Below are 19,209 nucleotides of genomic sequence, written 5' to 3' on the forward strand. Positions count from 1 at the left end.
AACCTTTTTTTTATTGAAATTTAATTTATTGCAAATGCCTTTTTTATTTTTTTGTCCAAGGTAACATGCCACCATTTTTACAATGATTTACCCATTTAGTCAGGGTAAGAGGTTTCATCAGGGGTCCTACTGTAGAAATGAGTTTTAAACCTGGGATCTTCCAACTGCAATGCAACCTCTCTAACCACTCTGCAACCCATTGCCCACTACAGACTGCAAGCTTAAATGTGAATATGCAAAGTTGTAAAAGTGAATAGGCTTCACTGGCTGACTTGTTTCTAAAGGTAAGGAGTTCAGGTCTAAGTGTTAGACAAGCCGGTACAGAAAGGCTGTGTGCTGACAAGCAGGAGACGGGGGAAGAAAGAGGCTGCCAGTGATCTCCGTTGCTTCCATCCAGCCTGTAATGGGCTGTCTAGTTGATTTTGGGACGAGTTCCCAGCCTAGCTATAACGAATTCCAGTAAACGAGAAACCGAGTTGTCTGGAAGTGCACAGGCGGAGCATCTGTTTATTTATATGGCACTGTAAGACAATACATTAATGGCAAAGTAGCCTTAAAGTTGACACGCACACAGAACACACGTCAGCAGCGGGTGTCATCCTTGCTGGCAGGCTGGATGTTCCAGCTCACACACTTTTTTTCCAGCCTGCTCTCTGCCACAGCCAATGACACACAATTATTTGCAACATCAAAAAAGTTCAGGCAAAAGCTACATTAAAAGCCAGCATATATCTGATAGTATAGCGGATAGGGATCACATTTTAACCATTATACCAAGATTAAAGGCTTAGTTCACTGGGGGTGAATTGCTGTTGTACTCGTTAGCTTGGCTTTTGTTTGTTTGGCAGAACATCAGTATGTTTCAGGTATAGGCTTTAAACATATACAAATATGTTCTCATTTCAACCTCAGGCATGAAATTATAATTTGAAAAAACTGAGAAAATAATAGATTTAAATATACAAAAGGAATCAGCACAGGCTAAAGAATACAATAATGGTCAGGATTTCTTCACAAGGTTAGTGTCTGATCTCAAAATATGTACATAATATGACAGACAGTATGATGTAAGTTATGTTTTGACTTGGAATAGTTTAGGTTTTAAAGCTCTGGGTATGTGGCTAATGATTCAAAATTTGTTTTCCTTTGAGATAAAAGTGGAAAAACTGCATAGTTTAGGATGTTGTGCGCTGCTCTAACGTATGTGGCTGTTGGGTCAAAACCTGTGTTGTGATGGAAAGGGAAGCGAAAAGGGCTTTTGTGTCACACACGTTTGTGTGGTCTGTCGTATGTAGCAGGAGAAGCAGGCCATGAGTTGGGAGGCTCGTTTCCCTCATTCCCTTGCTCATGCCAGATCGCGTGGGTTTAGCACCTTTCCGATAAGCAGCAGCGCTCCAGAGGGCTCATCCCGCACCAAGAAAAGGAAGGGCCGGTCCACACGAAAGGGCAAGGCTAACTGCTGACCAGACACAGGGGCAGTGCCTGGGTACTGGGTCCCCTCTGGAACAGTCTCCATGACCACCTTGTGGTGAACAGTGCTCACCTTGACCGCTTGGTTGCTGATCTTTACCAGGTTGGTCTGGGCCAGCCAGTCAGACAGGCCTGTGGAGGAGGAGCAGGGCAAGCAGTTGGCACAAATGTTAGCCATGCACACAATGTGATTAAGTATTCATTAGAAAATACATTTGAATATACACTAAAAGTGACAGTAAAAATATAAATGAATGCTTTTTTCTGTATAGAAGTTTTAGATTACCTTGCAGTTAAATGTTTAACTACTCAAAAACCACACAATGGAAGTTTACGAAAATATTAATAAATCATGAAACATAAGCTGATCATTTTGGTAATGCCGAAACAGTTCTTATATTCACATGCACAGATGACATTGAGCTGGCTAGAGGTTTCCTGAACTCACCCATGTCAGACAGCTGGGGGAGCAGGTTAACAGAGTAGCTAAGCTTGAGCACTGGGAGTATGAGGTCAGCCTGGACGGGATGGAGTGTCATGGAGAGGTCCTGCACAAACTCAGCTGTCAGGGCCTCCTCAATCAGCGTCATGTTCTGAGTCACCTCATCTGGCAGGAAGAAGATCATGCTAATGCCGCCATCCATCTGTACCTGAGCAATCTGCAGAGGGAGAACAATGAGCTGTAGCAAGATTTTAATTCAATTCATAAAAAAATGTCATGTGCTCGTCCTCAAAGCATCACAGGACCCACAGGAACACCAAGCATTATCAGAAATTGAGGGAGAATTTGGCCAAATCTTTATTCAACAAGGGAAAAAACATTTACATCTCTTTCTCTGAAGGTACTGAACTCACCGTACAACTAAGGTCAGGGTCATTACCCAGTTTTATTGGGTACCGTTCCTGCTGCATCATGGCTATCTTGACTGGTTCTGCTCCATCCACCTGGAAGTCCTGCATGGTCCCACTCTCGCTGAACCGGGTGACCCACTGACCTGCACACAAGTGACACACAACCCATAGTAATCATAGAAGCCATGCTTAGAGTGCAGTGGAATGAGGGTCCTGCATACATCACTGTCAAGGTCTGAAACCTGAAATACCTGAGGTTCTCAAGATATGTGCAACTAAATGAAAAACAAATCTCACTACTAGTCTTATGAAAGTGTAAATACAACTGCTGAGTCTGGATAAAATGCACCAGTCACAAATTCTGCATTACCTTTGAAGTATGCCACACCCAGAGGTACAACACCAGCTCCACGGGGAAGGGCTGCTGTCAAGAAGCGGTCCACTTTTCCCCCAGTCTGTTGTTTGATCCATTCGTTGATTTCTTTCAGGTCCCTGGCCCCACCCATCAGGGCCTTGGGGCGCACCCCATACTGTTTCTCCACCGCGTTCAGGTATTCTAGTTTCAGCCGTAGCCCTGTTCACAGGTGCATCATGGTTGCAGTTGTGGTTCCATCATGGTCACCAGGTGAGATGTGGAAAGACATATGCTCATATAACACAGCATAAGCAGTAAAGAAAAAACATGAGTTCTACCCCATGACTAACTCGGTTTGTTCCCACAGTAAACACTTATATTTCTTCCACCCAAAGACATTTTCAATGTTATTTCTGAAAACGATTCTCAGTGTTATTTCTGCTCATATCTGGTCTGCAACCACTAAAATGGATTCCCTGGTGCCCAACTGGGACCTGTCTTGTCCGTATGTTTTTCTTTTCTGGGCGTTCTCAGTTTGCCACGCTACACTGACTCCAATGCTCCTCACGGGGTCAGTCCTTCCAGGTACCATGTTGGCTCATAGTGCACATTAGACTCACTGCGCTCCAGGTAGATGCGGGCGGCGAAGCTCAGGCCTTTGCTGGATGTGCGCAGGGAGGCCAGCAGGTCACGCAGTGTGTCATGTAGCTGAGGGTCCTGAAGAGTATGGTAGCGCAGCACCCGGTGCAGCTGTTTTTCTGACTCAGGGGATGCCCCTGAGGATGGAGAAGGAGGTGTGAACAAGGAGAGAATGACAAGCCTTAAAGCAGTTGAGGAGGGGTAGCAGTGTTTTACTCAAAACAAAAGCATTAAAACTCCACAAACACAGCTTCCATAAATAAGAAATTACACATCATTTGTCATTTAAAAATGTTTGCATCATTAAACTGTATTAGAAACTTTGCAATCTCAATTTTGACTTTACGTCTTATGCTGTCCTCAGCAGCATATGTACATTCCAGGATTTGGAAAGACTGCTTAAGTCACTATTCTGGGGGTCAGGCTCACCCATGGAGAGCTGTGTAAGTGCTGCAGAAATGCTAATGGGTGACAGCAGGACGCTAGCCTTGGGGTCATGAGCAGCCAGCTGACGGAACAGGTTGTAGCCAAAGTCAGAGGTGGAGGCAGCCATTTTGGTGGTGGGTGTGGTGAACAGATCCACTGGTGCTTCCTCCTCTGCATTGCCCTCTTCCAGATCCGGCTGAAACGTGTGACAGAAGAGAAAAAAACTGATGAGATTATGAGGCAGAAACAAAAAAAAAAAAAAAAATGAGTAATGAAAGGACAGCAAGATGACACAGAAAGAAAGATGTGAGTTGACTCGGAGAAAGAATTAAAGGGGGCATGATCTCACCAGCTGAGCAAGGGAGCAGGAGAAGAGTACTCCAACACACAGCAGGAGGGTCAGCCTCTGCATCCTGGCTTCTGCAGAGTGCAAAACAAGCATGCTCACAGATATGAAGGGTAAACACTCAGGGAACACATAAAACAAAACTAGTTAGACAGATATACACACACACACACACACACACACACACACACACACACAGCCAGCAAAACATGTAGTGATAACATGGGGGTCCATAAAACCTAAAAATTCACACCAGGACATACATTCCTTGATATACACATCCACACTTTTTAAACACATTCTGCTCTTTCGCTCTCTCTCTTTCTTTCTCTCACACACACATAAACAGTAGACAATAGTAACCACAGCAGAATGCATTGTGACTCACTTTACACCACATAATAAACCTGCTGGCTTTATTAAATCTGTAGGTTTTCTAGCCCAAGGAAAATATCTTGCTGTTTCCCTATTATCACATGGAAAACTACAACAAAAGCCCTTTGTTGAAGAACACAACTCAGGGCAAGAATTGGATGGTCTTCAAAAACAGCCTAGCAGGCAAAGACAGATCCGTGCAGTACAGAATAAAGGAGTGTGCTCATTTTGTAATGTATTTGTATAAAATGTATAAGCCCATGCATGATTCCCTGCAGCCTAGTGGAAAATGCTGACAGAGATGTTTGGTCTTGCCACGGAAAGTCTATACGTGTGCGTGTGATGTCAATGTTGTCAAAAAGTGAAGCCACAGAAACCAAACTGAAAGGAAGCAGCATTGATGCTTCTGGACTAAGGAGCTCCCAAAGCTCCGGCCTGTGATTTATGGCACGGGGAGCTCTCCTGCTCCGCCTTCTCACCGCGCCACGTCTGCAGGCCTGAGCAAAAACACAGCCCTGTATCTTGCCCATGTGCCTTTTGCAATTTGCACATGAAAAAAAAACCATCAGCAAAAAGTTTCAGACAGACTTTTTGGTAAGTTTCCAGGAGTGGGGACTTGAGGGGCAGTACAGTGGTTGCAAAGCCATTCAGGTGAGACATACTGTGAAAATTCCGACAATACACTGAAGGCTAAAACTGATGTCCTAACGGGTGTGTTCTTTACTGAACGGAGGACTCAGAACGTGTGCCTTCTATTCATCATTACACCACATCCCTGATGGACCCCATTTGCCCCCCTGACCCCTTCCTCCCACTGTCCAGTTTGCAGAAACTAAGCCGGAGACTAGCAGAGTGTGAGGAGTGCTCAGACAAGGCAATACTATAGTGGAAGTTACTGAATTTCCCCAGTTGTGATTCTTTCCCCTCCGCTTAGAACATCTGGATGTCATCTAGCTCCTCCTGGGTTTTCCTTCTGAAAGAGGGCTGATCCTTGAGCCAAGTTCTCCCTCCTTTCCCCTCCAAATCCCCACCCCAGCCCTCCCCTGGGTCCTGCCTGCCTGCCTGCCCACCCCCTGCTCCCACTCCACGGTCGATGGTTAAGTTGCACGCTGGAGCCTCAGATAAACACTGCGGCCTGAGGCCGGTCCAGCAGAAGGCGTCGCGCGCATTCCTTGGCCGCGCGCAAAAAGAGCGAGCGCGAGCGCGCCGCCCCGCGGCTCTCACGCTGCACGAGCTCTAATTACAGGCAATTCGGCCTCTGAACTTTTCAACCCTCCCAGGCATTTAACGCGACGCGCTACCCCACCGTTCTCTTAGAGCAAAGGAGCTGTTTCACTGAGTCACTGGGTGACTGATCCGCGAGTATTTATTATAATAACGGTGTATCATTCCGAACTGGCTCGTGCACGCACTTGTATGGAATTAATTACAAGGCTAAAACTCAAAGGTTGCAAAGACGAAACACATTTTCTGACTGGAAACACTGGTTTCTCCTCCTGGTTTCCATTATTGGTTAGTGTGCACGCTAGGAGAAATATGCACGTACACCTCCAGTTTAACACAGTTTATTTAAAATTCAAATGCTAGCACAGAGTGACAGAGCCGTCTGAACACAAACTAACCATGCATGCGGTTTACCGTTAAAACTGAAGTAAAAAGGAGACTAAAAAAAAAAAAAAAAAACAAACTTAGGATGTAAACTGCTAATGAATAATCTGAATAGACCGTGTAGAGGAAACGAAAAAACTGAAAGGCCAAGGAATCGGGAACAAAATAAACCTGTCTGCGGGGTCCAGGTTACTAGTAGTAGTAGGTACCAGTCTCCGCTCCAGACCAGTGCGTGACAGTCACAGTGGGCCAGCAACATTAATAAACGACATAAAAGTAAACACGCAGGTGGACAGAGAGAGGGAAAGCGCTGTTTTTGTCACACTTCTCTTAAATTTTGTCAGGAATAGAAGAATAATTAAAATAAACAGCTGCTCGGTCATACTAGTACCGTCACGTCAGCATGCTCGTCATGGTAGGCGGTCACATTCTCTGATTCTCGCTATCTCAAGCGGTGCGCCGCGTAATTTGTGGCGAAAAATATTATAAACATCCGTGGGAGCTTTCTTTTAGAACAAAGCTTTATTAAAGAGTAAGAGAAACAGCTCCGCGTGAAAGTACGAAGCGCACTGACCTGCAAGCAGGGGTCTACCCGGGGGTCTCCGACGCAACGCCTTCCGAGTCTCTCCTCTAACTTTACTGCCTGCGTGTGACCGCGGACCGCTTTATGGGCCGCTCGAGGCGGGCTGGGCATGACGTCGACTGACGCTGGCCGTCTCGAGCCAGGGAGCGCGCCACGTGCAGATAACATCGCGCGAAGCCGTCTGTCCCATTTTAAGATGCTCATGTGGACATGACAAACATTGGGAAGATTATTGTGTTCCCCCGTACTCTGCACCTACAGCCTGTATTTATTTAACCAGATAATCTCTTCACCAAGATCTTGTTCAGACTGTTTTTATCAACACAGGTTTGATCTTATTCAAACTTTACCCATTTGTACTTCGTCTAAGACTATTGTATTGTATTGCGACTTCTACTGCGCTCTTACAAGCGGTGTTGTCTCAGTGTAACTTAGTCGGTCTTGGGCAAATGACAAACACATGATTTATTAATGGAAATTTTAATTAGTCGCCAGCGTTATTTGAGTTCCAACCAAAATTATAATTTCTTTGCAATTAAATATAACGGAATGTCCCCTGGGAGAAAATGCCTGCGTTTATAAATAAAGTCAGCAGTTCGTGTTTTAAATTAAATGCACGCGTTCCTGGTGGTTAACTGTAATTAATCGGCTGGAGGTGTGTGTGTGGGACTGGAGCGATTCGCGCGCCCCACGTGGAGCGGTTATATAACGGTCGGGAAATGGTTACAGTATCTCTTTTCGGTGTTTGTTAGTGTGCGAATGCCACCGTGTGCTGTCATTTGTTTGCAGCACGGAGCAGGCAGGTCTCGTGTCTGAGCTTTTAAGAGGAATCGCACCTTCAATTTGGAAACTCCTCCGTCGGACAGGTCGTCAGCGCACTTAATCATTAATGGCTAAAAACACCGCACACAGTGCGACTGTTTCTCCTTTGGGAAAGAAAGAGTCGGCCAATGTGACATAATTACACTACTGAGAAACCTGTTTAGTCTCTCTTCTTTTTGCTGGGACACCGTCCATTGTAACTTTTGAAGGTGCTTGGGATGGATGAAGAGAGGGAATATTAAATTAGATCACCCTATAATGCGTGTTATCGAGTCATTACTGTATTTATGCTGCATAGAGAGTGCACAGCCAAAGATATGTACCTCTAACACTCACTAGATTCACTATTTCTGAAAAGTGAATCTGTGTATTTTAAGGTATTTTACCTATTTTTTTCATTAGATTTGCTGTATTTGATGTACTGTCACTTTAAGAGATCTCTGGGTGGGAATGAATTATCATCTGATATTTGGTAAATTGCTCCCATGTTTTCTTCATAAAACATTCTGTAATCCCAAAAGTCAACCATTATTAAATCAAAATGTGAAAATACTTTTTGTAACTTTCAGTTTTCAGTTTCACAATACTTCCCTCTGTGAATCTAGCTATGTGTATCTGATAGGTTATAGTGTCTTTCAGGGAGACATGGTGACAATTAAGGATGGACGTATCTAAAAAACAGCGTATAGCTGGGTGCCATACAGCAGTGGTCATCTGTATTCATTATATCTCACCTCTTCCCAAGACAACTAACAAAATGTGTGTTCCACTAAAACTGCACAGCATACGTAAGAGTGACTGTGGTTGAGAAGGGGGTTATTTTAATCACTGTTGTTCTGCCAAAACTACTTGTTTCCTCTCATTTACAAAAATTAGGAGGTATACTCATGGGCAAGAAACCTTGCATTAGATCTACCTGTAAGTCCATTTGATAGCGTGTTTACCAACTGTGGCTTAGTGATTATCGTTATCATCCGAAATCCTCCCCACACACTCCTGGAAACAGTTTAAGGCCCTTGAAGATAAAGTGGCTGTGCTAATGTTGTGTTCACGGATGAGCGGTCATTGTGACCAGGAGGAGGCATGCTGTCTCTTTGGTCGTCTTGATCATCATGGGTCCGATGCCATATGTCAGTATATCTAGGAGGGACAGTGTGTGCCAGCATTGTAATTTCTTTGTGCTCTTTACTGACTATGTGTCCATACAGTCTCTGTTAAACTGCACTTTCCATGTCATGTCTTTTGAAAATGACATTTAAATAAGCATTGCTATGGTTTTGAAATTGCAAAGGAAATGAACTTGTTTTTATTTGCGACAAAAATAAACAAAACACAGAGACACTTTATGACACTTTTCTGGAAAATAAACTCAGAACATAAAACCACCAGCCTTTTACTGGAGAGAAGTGTGTGTGTGTGCATGTGTGTGTGTGTGTGTAAGGTATCATGTCTATATTGTAGTCTGTGTGTAAAAGACTGTGTTTTTTTTCACATTTTTGGTAAATTGGGTGTGGAAGTCAAAGTCTCACTGGTGCAATTTTGATGATGAGTAACTTTTGTACTCGTGTTTCCACAGCATCACTGCTTCAGTTCAGCATTAAATTAAGCTGATTTTTTCCATTCTCAAGCAGTTTAACAAATTTAAATGTTAGTCCTGTAGCCACTGTCTTGGTTTAATCCAATGAGAATATAGACGGTAAAATGGTTTATTTAAAAGAAAAATAATTAACATTTGCTCTAATTGTGCTTGTATTATTTGAACAGGGTGGTCACCAGAGAAACTAAATAACAGATCTCCCACTATAATCCACTTTGGAGATTATACTTTTGTTTGAGATTTGCTAGTCCAGATGTGTTTGTCTGCTACCCCCCCTGGTGGCCAACAGTTGGTAGGACATCTTCAGCTTGATCGCGCCTTGTTAGAACCACTTAACAGTCAGTGTGGCTCCTCCTACTTGGGTGGATCGAACAAGAATTCACTGGATTCCTTGTCAGATGGGAAGGTGATATTATTGGGATGGTCACTCTGTGTGGCAGGGCTGGCTCCAGGATTTGGGTTGGTGATCACGCCGAGGAAGAGGGGCACGCGGGTGGCATCATCCATGATGGCGAAAAAGAATGGCTGATTGACAGTGAATGTGGGGTTGGAGCGGGAAACGATCACGACGGTGCTGGCTGCTGCCTCCGCTCCTTCTTCGTGCAGCTCCATGCTGGACTTGTGCTGCACACTGGACACCTTCAGGAAGCCATCTGCGATGCCTGACAAGTCTGGTGCTGAGAACAACTGGCCAAGTCCTGATAGGTGGGAGAGGGAGGGCCAAAGGAGAAGTGCACATAAGTTGGGTGGACAGGGTGGGCAGATGAATTATATGACAGGAAGGAAGCGATACTGAAAATGCTTTATTGCCATGGCGAGCACACTGTTCATACTAGTGTAAGTCATGTATGACCAGAAGCAAATCAGCAATCTGAACCCAGAGCCTTCTAGTCATAATCACATGGCAGCCTTACCCATGCAAGTGAGAGAGTCCTTGAGTTCCTGGCTGTACTCCAGCTTGAACTTCGGCAACTTGACCTGCATGTTGGTTTCTCGGGGCAGGTGATTGTAGAGGTCAGACGGGTCGAGTCGAGGCACTATGGTGGAAACATTGACCTCATCCGCAATGGGCATCACCACTAAGAGACTCATTTCTTCCTTGAAGGCAAAACGGGCCACCTGTGGAAGAAGGCAGTGATTATTAGGTTATGGCTCAGTAGGAAGAAGATACACAGATGGGGGTAGAGCTGCTGGGGAGGGCGGGGGTGGTGGAATTAGAAGCGAAGCTGTACTGTGAGGTTCCCAAAAAGGAATACAGAAAGGGGCAGAGCAGGTGGGAAAAATACCTGGACACCCATTTCTTTGTCCACCATCACTCTCAGAGGGTATTTAGGTCCCTGCATCATATCTACATGGACTGTGTTCTTGCTGTCAATGTAGAAGAGGTCCCTGGAGGTGAATTTTGGATCAAAGCGAGCCTGCCACTCTCCTGAGTGAGAAGGGTAAGAAGTCATCAGGATGCAAGCGCTCGACAGAACTGTGCACCGCACACTCCCGATTCATCCATCCCATCTGTCAAACATGCACATGCAGCACTGTTGGCTTTAACATTTGGCACACTTGTCCGCTGCTAACTTTCACTGCAGGGTAAATGTTTAGAGCCACCTTTCCAGAAGTCCCTCCTTGCCAAAACATTTCTGAGGATTGCCGCCCTCTTTCGTGAGCACCAGCGATCCCTCTAAATCCTTGGTAAATAATTTGGATGGACCCTCAGGCACTAAGTAAAATGTAACGCTGTCACTGAAATAAAGGAGAACTATTAAGGTAACGTGACTGATTGTTCATTTATCGGAATCTCCTGGAGATTCAGAAAGGAGTGGCATATACTGAGGGAGTCTCCACACCTTTACCCTGCAGTGTGTAGCACACGGGATCACTGTCCAACACACTTTTCAGGTTACTAAAATTGATACCACACACACACACACACACACACACATTGCAAGTGCTAAAAACTGCATGCCAGATGACTGTTATTGTGCACAAAATATGAGGAACAATGTCTCTGGATGTACAATACAACAATGCTGGGCGTTGCAGACTGAGTTAGTGGCCTGTACTGCCCATTCAGAGCATTTCCAACCTCCCAGCTAAAACAGGAAAAGGGAAAATGGCCAAGTGAGGCTTGAAGACAACAAGTTTTACTGGAACAAGATTCACCTTTGAAATGGACGGCGTTAACCAGCATAAGCACCACGTCAAGCGGTAGACTGGACAGGAATTTAGTAATCTGGCCATGGGTGGCATTTTCCACCCACTGGTTGATTTCCTCCAGTCCAACCAAAGGCGCTGGCTCGGAGGAGTAAATGCGGCGGGACTCTTCCACGAAGGCCTGCTTCAGTTCGAAGCCTGCAAATGGAGCACGGGACATTTAGCACAACAGACTGGTCCAATGTCTTGAGCAGACGTAAGGCCGCATTCAAGGACAAACGCTGTTTCTGGTCCATTTTGAATTTAGTTAGCCTGGCTCTTTACACATATCACTGAGATTTCCCGAAGCAGTTACGTTTCCTTTGTTCCTCCTGTTTAAGTGAATTTTTGGAGAACTCGTACTTTTCTCAGTTGTTTCTCATATTAATAATTTCTACTTTCACTTGAGGGGTGTGGCACGGTGGTGCAGCGGGCTTGGCCTGTGCCTGCTCTCTGGCGGGTCTGAGGTTTGAGTCCCGCTTGGGGTGCCTTGTGATGGACTGGCGTCCCGTCCTGGGTGTGTCCCCTCCCCTTCCAGCCTTACGCCCTGTGTTGCCAGGTTAGGCTCCGGTTCACCATGACCCCGCTCGAGATAAGAGGTTTTAGTCAATGTGTGTGTGTACTTTTGCTTGAGTACATCTAAGAAGAAAAAGTGTAATTTATATTTCTGCACCCCAGTTTTTAACTGTATTTATGAAGAGTACAGCGTCACAGCAGCATACTGGCAGAGACCATACCCTGAGAAATTGGGCATTCTTTCACCCGTCTTTACATTTGATATTTTAACTTTCTCTCTTTAAAACTTAAGTCAGTATTACTCTGAACCATGACATTACCTGTCGATTTCAATAGCTATTGTTGGCTGGCAGTCACAGCCACTTTTAACAATTATGTGTGACATTAAACCATTAAAAATGTCACTTCACTGTCAGATGACATCTTTTGTTGATTTATCTGGCTAAGTTCACTTGCAGTGAAAGCAGTCAGAGTTGAATGTTTAGCAATCAGAGTTAAGAGTTGAGCTTCAACTTGCTTATAATGAAAACCTAGTGCATTCCCTTCCAAGGAAGTGAACACAGGAAGAAAAATGAGAGTTTAAATATGCTTAATATGTTTTTTTCTGTATTGTGAAAAGTGAATGTGTATGACATGAACAGGCTTCATTATTGTTCCATGAGGTATTGCCTGGGGGGCGCAGTGGTGCAGCGACAGAGCGGGTTTGGCCAGGTCCCTCTCTGTGGGGCTGGGGTTCAAGTCCTGCTTGGGTGCCTTGAGATGGACTGGTGTCCTGCCCTGTCCTGGGTGTGTCCCCTCCCCCTCTAGCCTTACGCCTTGTGTTGCTGGGTTGGGCTTTGGTTGGGCTCTGGTTCGCCACGTGCCCGCTTAGGACAAGCGGTCGCAGAGTGTGTGTGAGCGTGATGAGGCATTGCAATTACTTAAAGTGTATGAACAAGCTCTTTTTTGCATTCATAATGGGAAAAAAATTAACAGTAAGTTAAATCTTTGTAAACAATCATCAAAATTACTGTATTCCAGTTTAAAAAAAATAACAATTTTATTAATAAATTATATTATCACTAATAATCACTGACTACATTTCATTAAAGGGGGGGGGGGCATCGTGGTGCAGTGGTGTAGTGGGTTGGACTGGGTCCTGCTCTCGTTTGGGTCTGGGGTTCGAGTCCTGCTGGGGGTGCCTTGCGATGGGCTAGTGTCGTGTCCCGGGTGTCTCCCCTCCCCCTCTGGCCTTATCCCCTGTGTTGCTGGGTTATGCTCTGTGACCCTGTATGGGTCAAGCGGTTCAGACAATGTATGTGTACGTACATTTCATAAAGCCCTTATTTTGTCAGGGCTGTGGTGGTTCCGAACCTATCCTGGAATCACTAAGCAATGAGGCACTGCAGAGGAGTACCCAGTAGAGCTTGTAGCGTAGCATTTGGTGCGGCTACCTTTGGGAGCAAAGGTCATAGTTTCAGATCCTTTCTCCAACTGTAGTACCCTTGAGCAAGGTACTTGCCCTAAAATTGCTCCACTAAAATTACTCAGCTCTCTAAGTGGCTATGTAACTTAATGCTGTAAGTCATTTTGGAGAAAGTGCCAGCTAAACGAGTAGTTCCTTTGCCTTGATGCTTTTGCAATACTTCAAAAATGATCTTTTGAACAGTAAATTTACTTGAGTACACTGGGTCTCCGACCTACAAACTTTTGAGTAATAAACTTTTAGCTGTTAATCTTTTTTGAGAAATCCTTAGTATTTTTTGAGAAATGCTTAGTATTTCTTGAAAACACTGGAGGACAGCTGGTAGCATACTGGTTAGCGCTATTGCCTTTGCTTCCAAAGGTTATGGGTTTAAGTCTCATCTCTGGCTGTAGTGCCCTTGAGCAATGTACTTACTCTCAATTGCTTCAGTCAAATCACTGTTGGTAACATGAGTTTATAGTGTGATCCAATTAATATTTCCTCTCTATAAATGGATGAATAATTATAACCTAAACACTATAAGAGGGGTGCGGTGGCGCAGTGGGTTGAACCACAGTCCTGCTCTCCGGTGGGTCTGGGGTTCGAGTCCCGCTTGGGGTGCCTTGCGAGGGACTGGCGTCCCGTCCTGGGTGTGTCCCCTCCCCCTCTGGCCTTACGCCCTGTGTTGCCGGGTTGGGCTCTGGTTCCCCGTGACCCCGTATGGGACAAGCGGTTCTGAAAGTGTGTGTGTGTGTAAACACTATAAGCTGCTTTGGAGAAAGCATCAGCTAAATGAATAAATGTCTTCCTTTTTTTTTCCATAAAGCGAGGTAGCGTATCAGTTTAATCACGCACCGCAAATTCACCCGGTCTGCTGACAGAAACGGTGAAAAGTAAGTGTTGACTTGTGTTTTTCAAAAGCGTACAGAAGCAGACAGCTAGTGAACAAACTGTAGATGATCTTTTGGCTTCTCCATCTACCAGTTTCGAGCCATCAGCAAAGCACTGCCTCTCTCACCTCTACGTAGAACCTCTGGTTCCAAGCTGATTTACGGTAATTGTCTGCACTTCAAAGCAAATAACTACGCGCTTACGTTTATTTTTAATTGCCTATAATTTTGCTTTCATTTCTTATCATTGTGCTTTTACTGGGTATTTATGCGTAAATATGTATACGTAAGTGTGAATTTCATGTGTTGTATGAGGTGAAAATGCCATCCTGGAACCGCAGATGAGCACAGACACTCTGGTCCAGCTCTGGTCGCAGTTCTTTGTTGGACTTTCTTATTGGCACCGTGTCATAAATACTCCTGCCAGGGGACTCAAAACGCCCACGTGTGCGCACGAACCACCCCGACTGGGAGAGAGGAACAGTCTGCAGCGCTGCTTTGTTCCCAGCTGAAAATCTGTTGTTTCCGTCCCCCAGAGGAGCTATCCCAGTTGCCGACATTCACAATACATTTATTCGTTTAGCAGATGCTTTTCTCCCAAGTGAGGTCCAACTCAGAGTAAACAAAAGTGCGCCTCTCCAACACACACAGATGAGGATAGACACATGTCAGTTTTGGAGTACTGTCACTTAGTCCGATGACACCATTTTTGGCAGTAAATATTATACTGGCAGCTGCATGTAGACCTGATGACAAGTCCTTCCTCCGCTCTATGTCACATCCAACTTACAAACTTTTCAAGTAACAAACCAACTTATCTCAAACACGTTTGCAAGTAGAGGACCTCCTTCACTGTTTTTTTTTTCCTATTCTCCCCAACACCAGCTGACTCTGAAGAACCCTTGCCATGACCGTTACCGGTATGCTTAGTCGTGCCCCAGAGCTGCTCACCCGGCTTCAGGTACATTCGTGAGGCCACCTTCAAGGCTTGCACACCCAAATGCTGGACAGTTTTGCGCAGGATCCAGTGGTAACAGGGCAGGTCCTGGGCATGAAGCGCAGCTAGGAGTAACGTCTCTGTCTCATTCTTGGCACCTACGAGGTGGACAGAGAGTGGAATTAACAAAGAAGATTCCTCATGGCGGGTTGGACCGGGTCCTGCTCTCTGGTGGGTCTGGGGTTCGAGTCCCACTTGGGGTGCCTTGCAATGGACTGGCGTCCCGTCCTGGTTATGTCCCCTCCCCCTCCAGCCTTACGCCCTGTGTTGCCGGGTTAGGCTCCGGCTCCCTGCGACCTCAAATGGGACAAGTAGTTCAGACAACATGTGTGTGTGTGATTCCTCATTGCCACGCCTACTGTGCAAGGGACATGCAAGTTTTTGGCAGAAGTTGAGTTTTCCTGCACCGGATGCTAACTGAAAGGTAACACCGAAGGCTGCAGGACTGAAGACCCCCATTCCAACCATATTGTTGGTCATAAAAATACACATTAAAAGGGTTTTTAATCCCCTTGTTTCCCACCACCCTTGCTTACCCAGAGCCAGCTGGGACAAGGCCAGGGAGATGCTGAGCGGGGATGTGATGACATTGGGCTGTTCTGGACTGGTCTTCAAGTTCTCCAGGAGTTGCAGGCCCAGCTTCATGATAGCTACCCCAACGGCCCGCTTGGCCTCCTGGCTGAACTGCCGGGTTTCGCAGTCACCCTCCTGCTCTGCCTCCTGGACATTACTGGTGTTATCAGGGACTGAAGACAATGTTGCCAGAGGCTCTGTGGTCTCCAGAACCTGGGTGAGGGAGAGGAGGAGAAAGGTAAGCTGCCTCTCCACAACATTTTGGAGAGAATTAATTCAGAATATTCGTTTAACCTTCATGTACATATATGATTACTGGTAAAGAATTTTATTCAGAACCACAGTGATTTGTGGAATGCTGCTTACAGTCAGGGCTTGCCCAGTAAGGCAGAGCAGCAGGAGTGCCAACAGGGAGATGTCCATGTCCTCGCAATCAGCCTGAAACCGGAACACAAAGCAAAATAGTGAAGACCCATAGGAGCGATTGCACAGATTTCCATTAAATTAAAATGGTTCCATCTTCATCATCAAACTGGGTAAGGACCTACAATCTAGATGAAAGAGAGTCACAGAGGGTGTTGGGTTGGAGCTGAGAGTGATCACACTTCTTTCTCCCTGTGACAGTTCCCAGTAAGAGCCACATTTCATCGAAGGTGGCACCTTCCTTACACCACTCCAGAGAATGGATTTCTACCCATCCAGAATAGGCCAGTATGAGCCATAGGACAAGGACAGAGCGTCCGATTGAGCATTACAAGTAAATGGGCTGACTGGTTTCGGAGAATTAATCTCTCTTTTTTTACCACCTCTAGCCATTTGCTTCCACCAAAGTGCTTTTTTGAAAACAAAAAGGAAAAAATCATCAGTCTGCTTTACATGTTTAAGTTCTTTCCACTTTTTAATGTCAGAAGCATTTACTTCAGCACACCCATTGCAAGAGAAAGACTTTACTAGCAGCGTGAAAAGACATTTTATCCCTAGGTCAGATTTTACAAATAAATACATTCCTGTTAATATAATTATACTTCACTATTTCTTGTTTTCTCTTCCCATTTCTAAACATTTCTATATTTACTGCTCTGCTTGTAAAGCTGGACTTACTTTCTTATTTATGGTTGCTACAGCAGTGCTCTTCAGTATGTATGTGAACCCACTAACCTCGGACCGAAAGCCTACGATCCACTACGGTACGCTGTCATACACTTAACACACAAATACAGTATGTACTTTGCTGCTTTGACACATTCCATGCATCAACCCATGCATGTTTCTTCTGCAGTTTCTCCTATATATTTAATGCAAAAACATAGCTTAACCATGCTGGAAGGGTTAAAAATGGCAAGTAAAAGATCTTCTGATCAGCTTTGTCGCAAGCCAGTAAAAATGCTCAAATTGAAGATGTTCTACAACATGGCATAAGATCTTCTGGCACTGCAATAGTACATGTGCAGTTTGAGGCCTACAGGTGGCTTTGCTCTTTGCAGGCCTGCATTCCAATTCCTGTCCCTGAAGGCTGGAGAGACGTGGGTTTTAATGGGACTTTTTACTCTCACCAGAAATCCAGCTTTGCTTAGCTCCCAGATCACAGCCTAAGCATTGCTGGTCACAGACTTTGATCATTGATATCTAATGCGACTCTAAGGAAAATACACCTTCCACAATGTTTCCCAAATTCACGCAGGACACAGAAAAATCCTCAGTGAAAAATAAAACACATGCTTTCATAGTTGATCTGGTTTGTAAATATGTGGATGTGCTTTGCTGGCTCAGATTCACATGAACTCGTTTCATACACCACCAGCAAACCAGTTCCTTTCTGTACTTCTCACTTCTGCAAAGTTGCGTAGTGTAAATTAGTTCTCGCTCCAAGTCACATAGACCTTGTTACAAGATCATTTCTGTATGCACCGTACAACATGGGCTCCCTATCGCCAGCATTCTGGAAAAAAAAAAAAAAAAACTTACCCCAGGGTTTTGCACTGGGAGAAGTGGTGGAAAAGTTAGGTCATAGGTGTACAGGCTAAAGCCGCGCTGACCCTGCGAGCGTACCCTTAAGATGAGTACCTAATCTAAACAGCCTCAGCAACAGATCACCATACACGCTGCTCTAGTTTTCTTTTGACTTGGTTTTCCAAGCAAACAGATGAAGTGAAATACCATAAAGGAGGGCAAAAAAAAGCTGAAAAGGTCGCACATACCTTGCCAAGACGTTATGGGAAGACCCTGACATCCAACGCAAAACTGTGCTGGTGAGAAATGCGGACGCGCATAGGGGCAGGTTTTCAGATGGTGGTTAATGTGCAACTGCCATTGATCTGTGCCTCACTACCTGCTTAAATGTCAATATTGGGACATGGGATCCATAGGTCAGATGCTGGACCAAGAAAGGATCTTCAGTGTGGGTTAAAATAGACCAATAATGGAGCAACTGTGGATTATTCATGAAGCGGCACCACAGCACATCTTTCCTGCCTGTGAATAAAGCACATTGTTTGGTTTTGTTGTATCTGGGGAGCTGCGTGGCCAATACCTTGCATCGCCTTCGATTTACCGCTTTCATTGCGCCAATTTAAGGACTGCTTCATTCATGCTGGTTTTTACGTGCTAGTTTTCATCATTCGTGCTGGTTTTCAAACCAAATGCTGCTAAATCCTGGTAAGAACAAAGATTCCAACTTGTGCCGAAAACTGTATTCTTCCTTTTTGATTTTCGCTAAGTCATTTTTGTTGTCCAGGCTCCTACACAGAACATCCAAAGCAAAGTCAAATTTGATGAGGAGCTCAAGCAGATATATACAGCTCATGTTTGTCAGGCAGAAACCAGAACTGTTTATCTCCATCACCTTGCTGTGGGGGTAGCTGGCAATGCGTGGGTGGACAGGGGCGTTCCAAACCTCACCAACCCACGCATAACCTTGATGGCAAGCCAACTTGTGGGACAGAATGCATCGGAAAAAGACATGCCGGGTGGCAGCGCTTGGGGGAGAGTCCGAGGATGAGGAATAGCGGGTGTCAGAAAGCCTGGGGGTGAGGTACCACACTGTTGTGCACACCATTGTTCTTCATGATCAACATGACCTAACAGGTTAGCGTGGGTACCGTAGACAGAGCTGGGCTTGGCTAACCCTTTAGAGGAACAGAATGAAAAGTCTACTCATTTTGTGACAATGTAGAACGGACGGAGGGGGAACGGAGAGGGTGAGTGAGTGAGTGAGAGAGAGAGAGAGAGAGAGAGAGAGAGAGAGAGAGAGAGAGAGAGAGAGGGAGAGCAACCACCAAAACACACACTGTCACTAACACACAGAATGCAAGAATGAGAATATTTCCAATCACAGCACAGACCTCTAAAACACCCATCGAACGTGCATCGCGACATGAGCTGGATAAAGATCGGAAGGTCTCGTAGACATGCCAGACCGATATAGTGCACAGCTGTCTTCGTCGCACCCAACTTATTCGGCACAGGACGATGCAGAAACGGGGTCTCTGTAAAGGGATGGGGGGCTCACAGAGACGCTCTATGTTGA

General features: G+C 45.2%; 2 protein-coding genes across 2 annotated transcripts; both read right to left on the minus strand.

The window, feature by feature from the left end:
• Positions 1–36: 36 nt before the first annotated feature.
• serpinf1 (serpin peptidase inhibitor, clade F (alpha-2 antiplasmin, pigment epithelium derived factor), member 1) lies at positions 37–6,744 on the minus strand. The gene is made up of 8 exons (XM_018730508.2): positions 6,646–6,744; positions 4,092–4,162; positions 3,746–3,938; positions 3,298–3,453; positions 2,693–2,896; positions 2,326–2,465; positions 1,919–2,129; positions 37–1,602 (listed from the first exon to the last, which is right to left on the minus strand). The coding sequence occupies exons 2-8, from the start codon at positions 4,152–4,154 to the stop codon at positions 1,346–1,348; spliced, it is 1,224 nt and encodes a 407-aa protein (XP_018586024.1). The 5' UTR covers positions 4,155–4,162; positions 6,646–6,744; the 3' UTR covers positions 37–1,345.
• Positions 6,745–8,808: 2,064 nt separating this feature from the next.
• Positions 8,809–17,967, minus strand: LOC108921232 (alpha-2-antiplasmin-like). The gene is made up of 8 exons (XM_018730583.2): positions 17,882–17,967; positions 16,050–16,121; positions 15,647–15,896; positions 15,065–15,208; positions 11,234–11,422; positions 10,360–10,502; positions 9,988–10,192; positions 8,809–9,771 (listed from the first exon to the last, which is right to left on the minus strand). Exons 2-8 carry the CDS (start codon positions 16,104–16,106, stop codon positions 9,428–9,430), a joined length of 1,332 nt encoding a protein of 443 aa, XP_018586099.1. The 5' UTR covers positions 16,107–16,121; positions 17,882–17,967; the 3' UTR covers positions 8,809–9,427.
• Between the last annotated feature and the right edge of the window lie 1,242 nt (positions 17,968–19,209).

This window comes from Scleropages formosus, chromosome 4 (assembly GCF_900964775.1).
Source record: "Scleropages formosus chromosome 4, fSclFor1.1, whole genome shotgun sequence".
NCBI classification, from domain to species: Eukaryota; Metazoa; Chordata; class Actinopteri; order Osteoglossiformes; family Osteoglossidae; genus Scleropages; species Scleropages formosus.

Excerpts from the sequence above, each read along its gene's own strand:
- serpinf1 (XM_018730508.2), bottom strand. The coding sequence starts at position 4,154 with ATGCAGAGGCTGACCCTCCTGCTGTGTGTTGGAGTACTCTTCTCCTGC. Across the intron at positions 3,939-4,091 it reads CCTGCTCCCTTGCTCAGCTG|CCGGATCTGGAAGAGGGCAA; the intron begins GTGAGATCATGC and ends CACACGTTTCAG. Across the intron at positions 2,466-2,692 it reads GGGTGTGGCATACTTCAAAG|GTCAGTGGGTCACCCGGTTC; the intron begins GTAATGCAGAAT and ends ACTTGTGTGCAG.
- LOC108921232 (XM_018730583.2), bottom strand. The coding sequence starts at position 16,106 with ATGGACATCTCCCTGTTGGCACTCCTGCTGCTCTGCCTTACTGGGCAA. Across the intron at positions 15,209-15,646 it reads CTTGTCCCAGCTGGCTCTGG|GTGCCAAGAATGAGACAGAG; the intron begins GTAAGCAAGGGT and ends TCCACCTCGTAG. Across the intron at positions 10,503-11,233 it reads TAACGCCGTCCATTTCAAAG|GAGAGTGGCAGGCTCGCTTT; the intron begins GTGAATCTTGTT and ends CTTCTCACTCAG.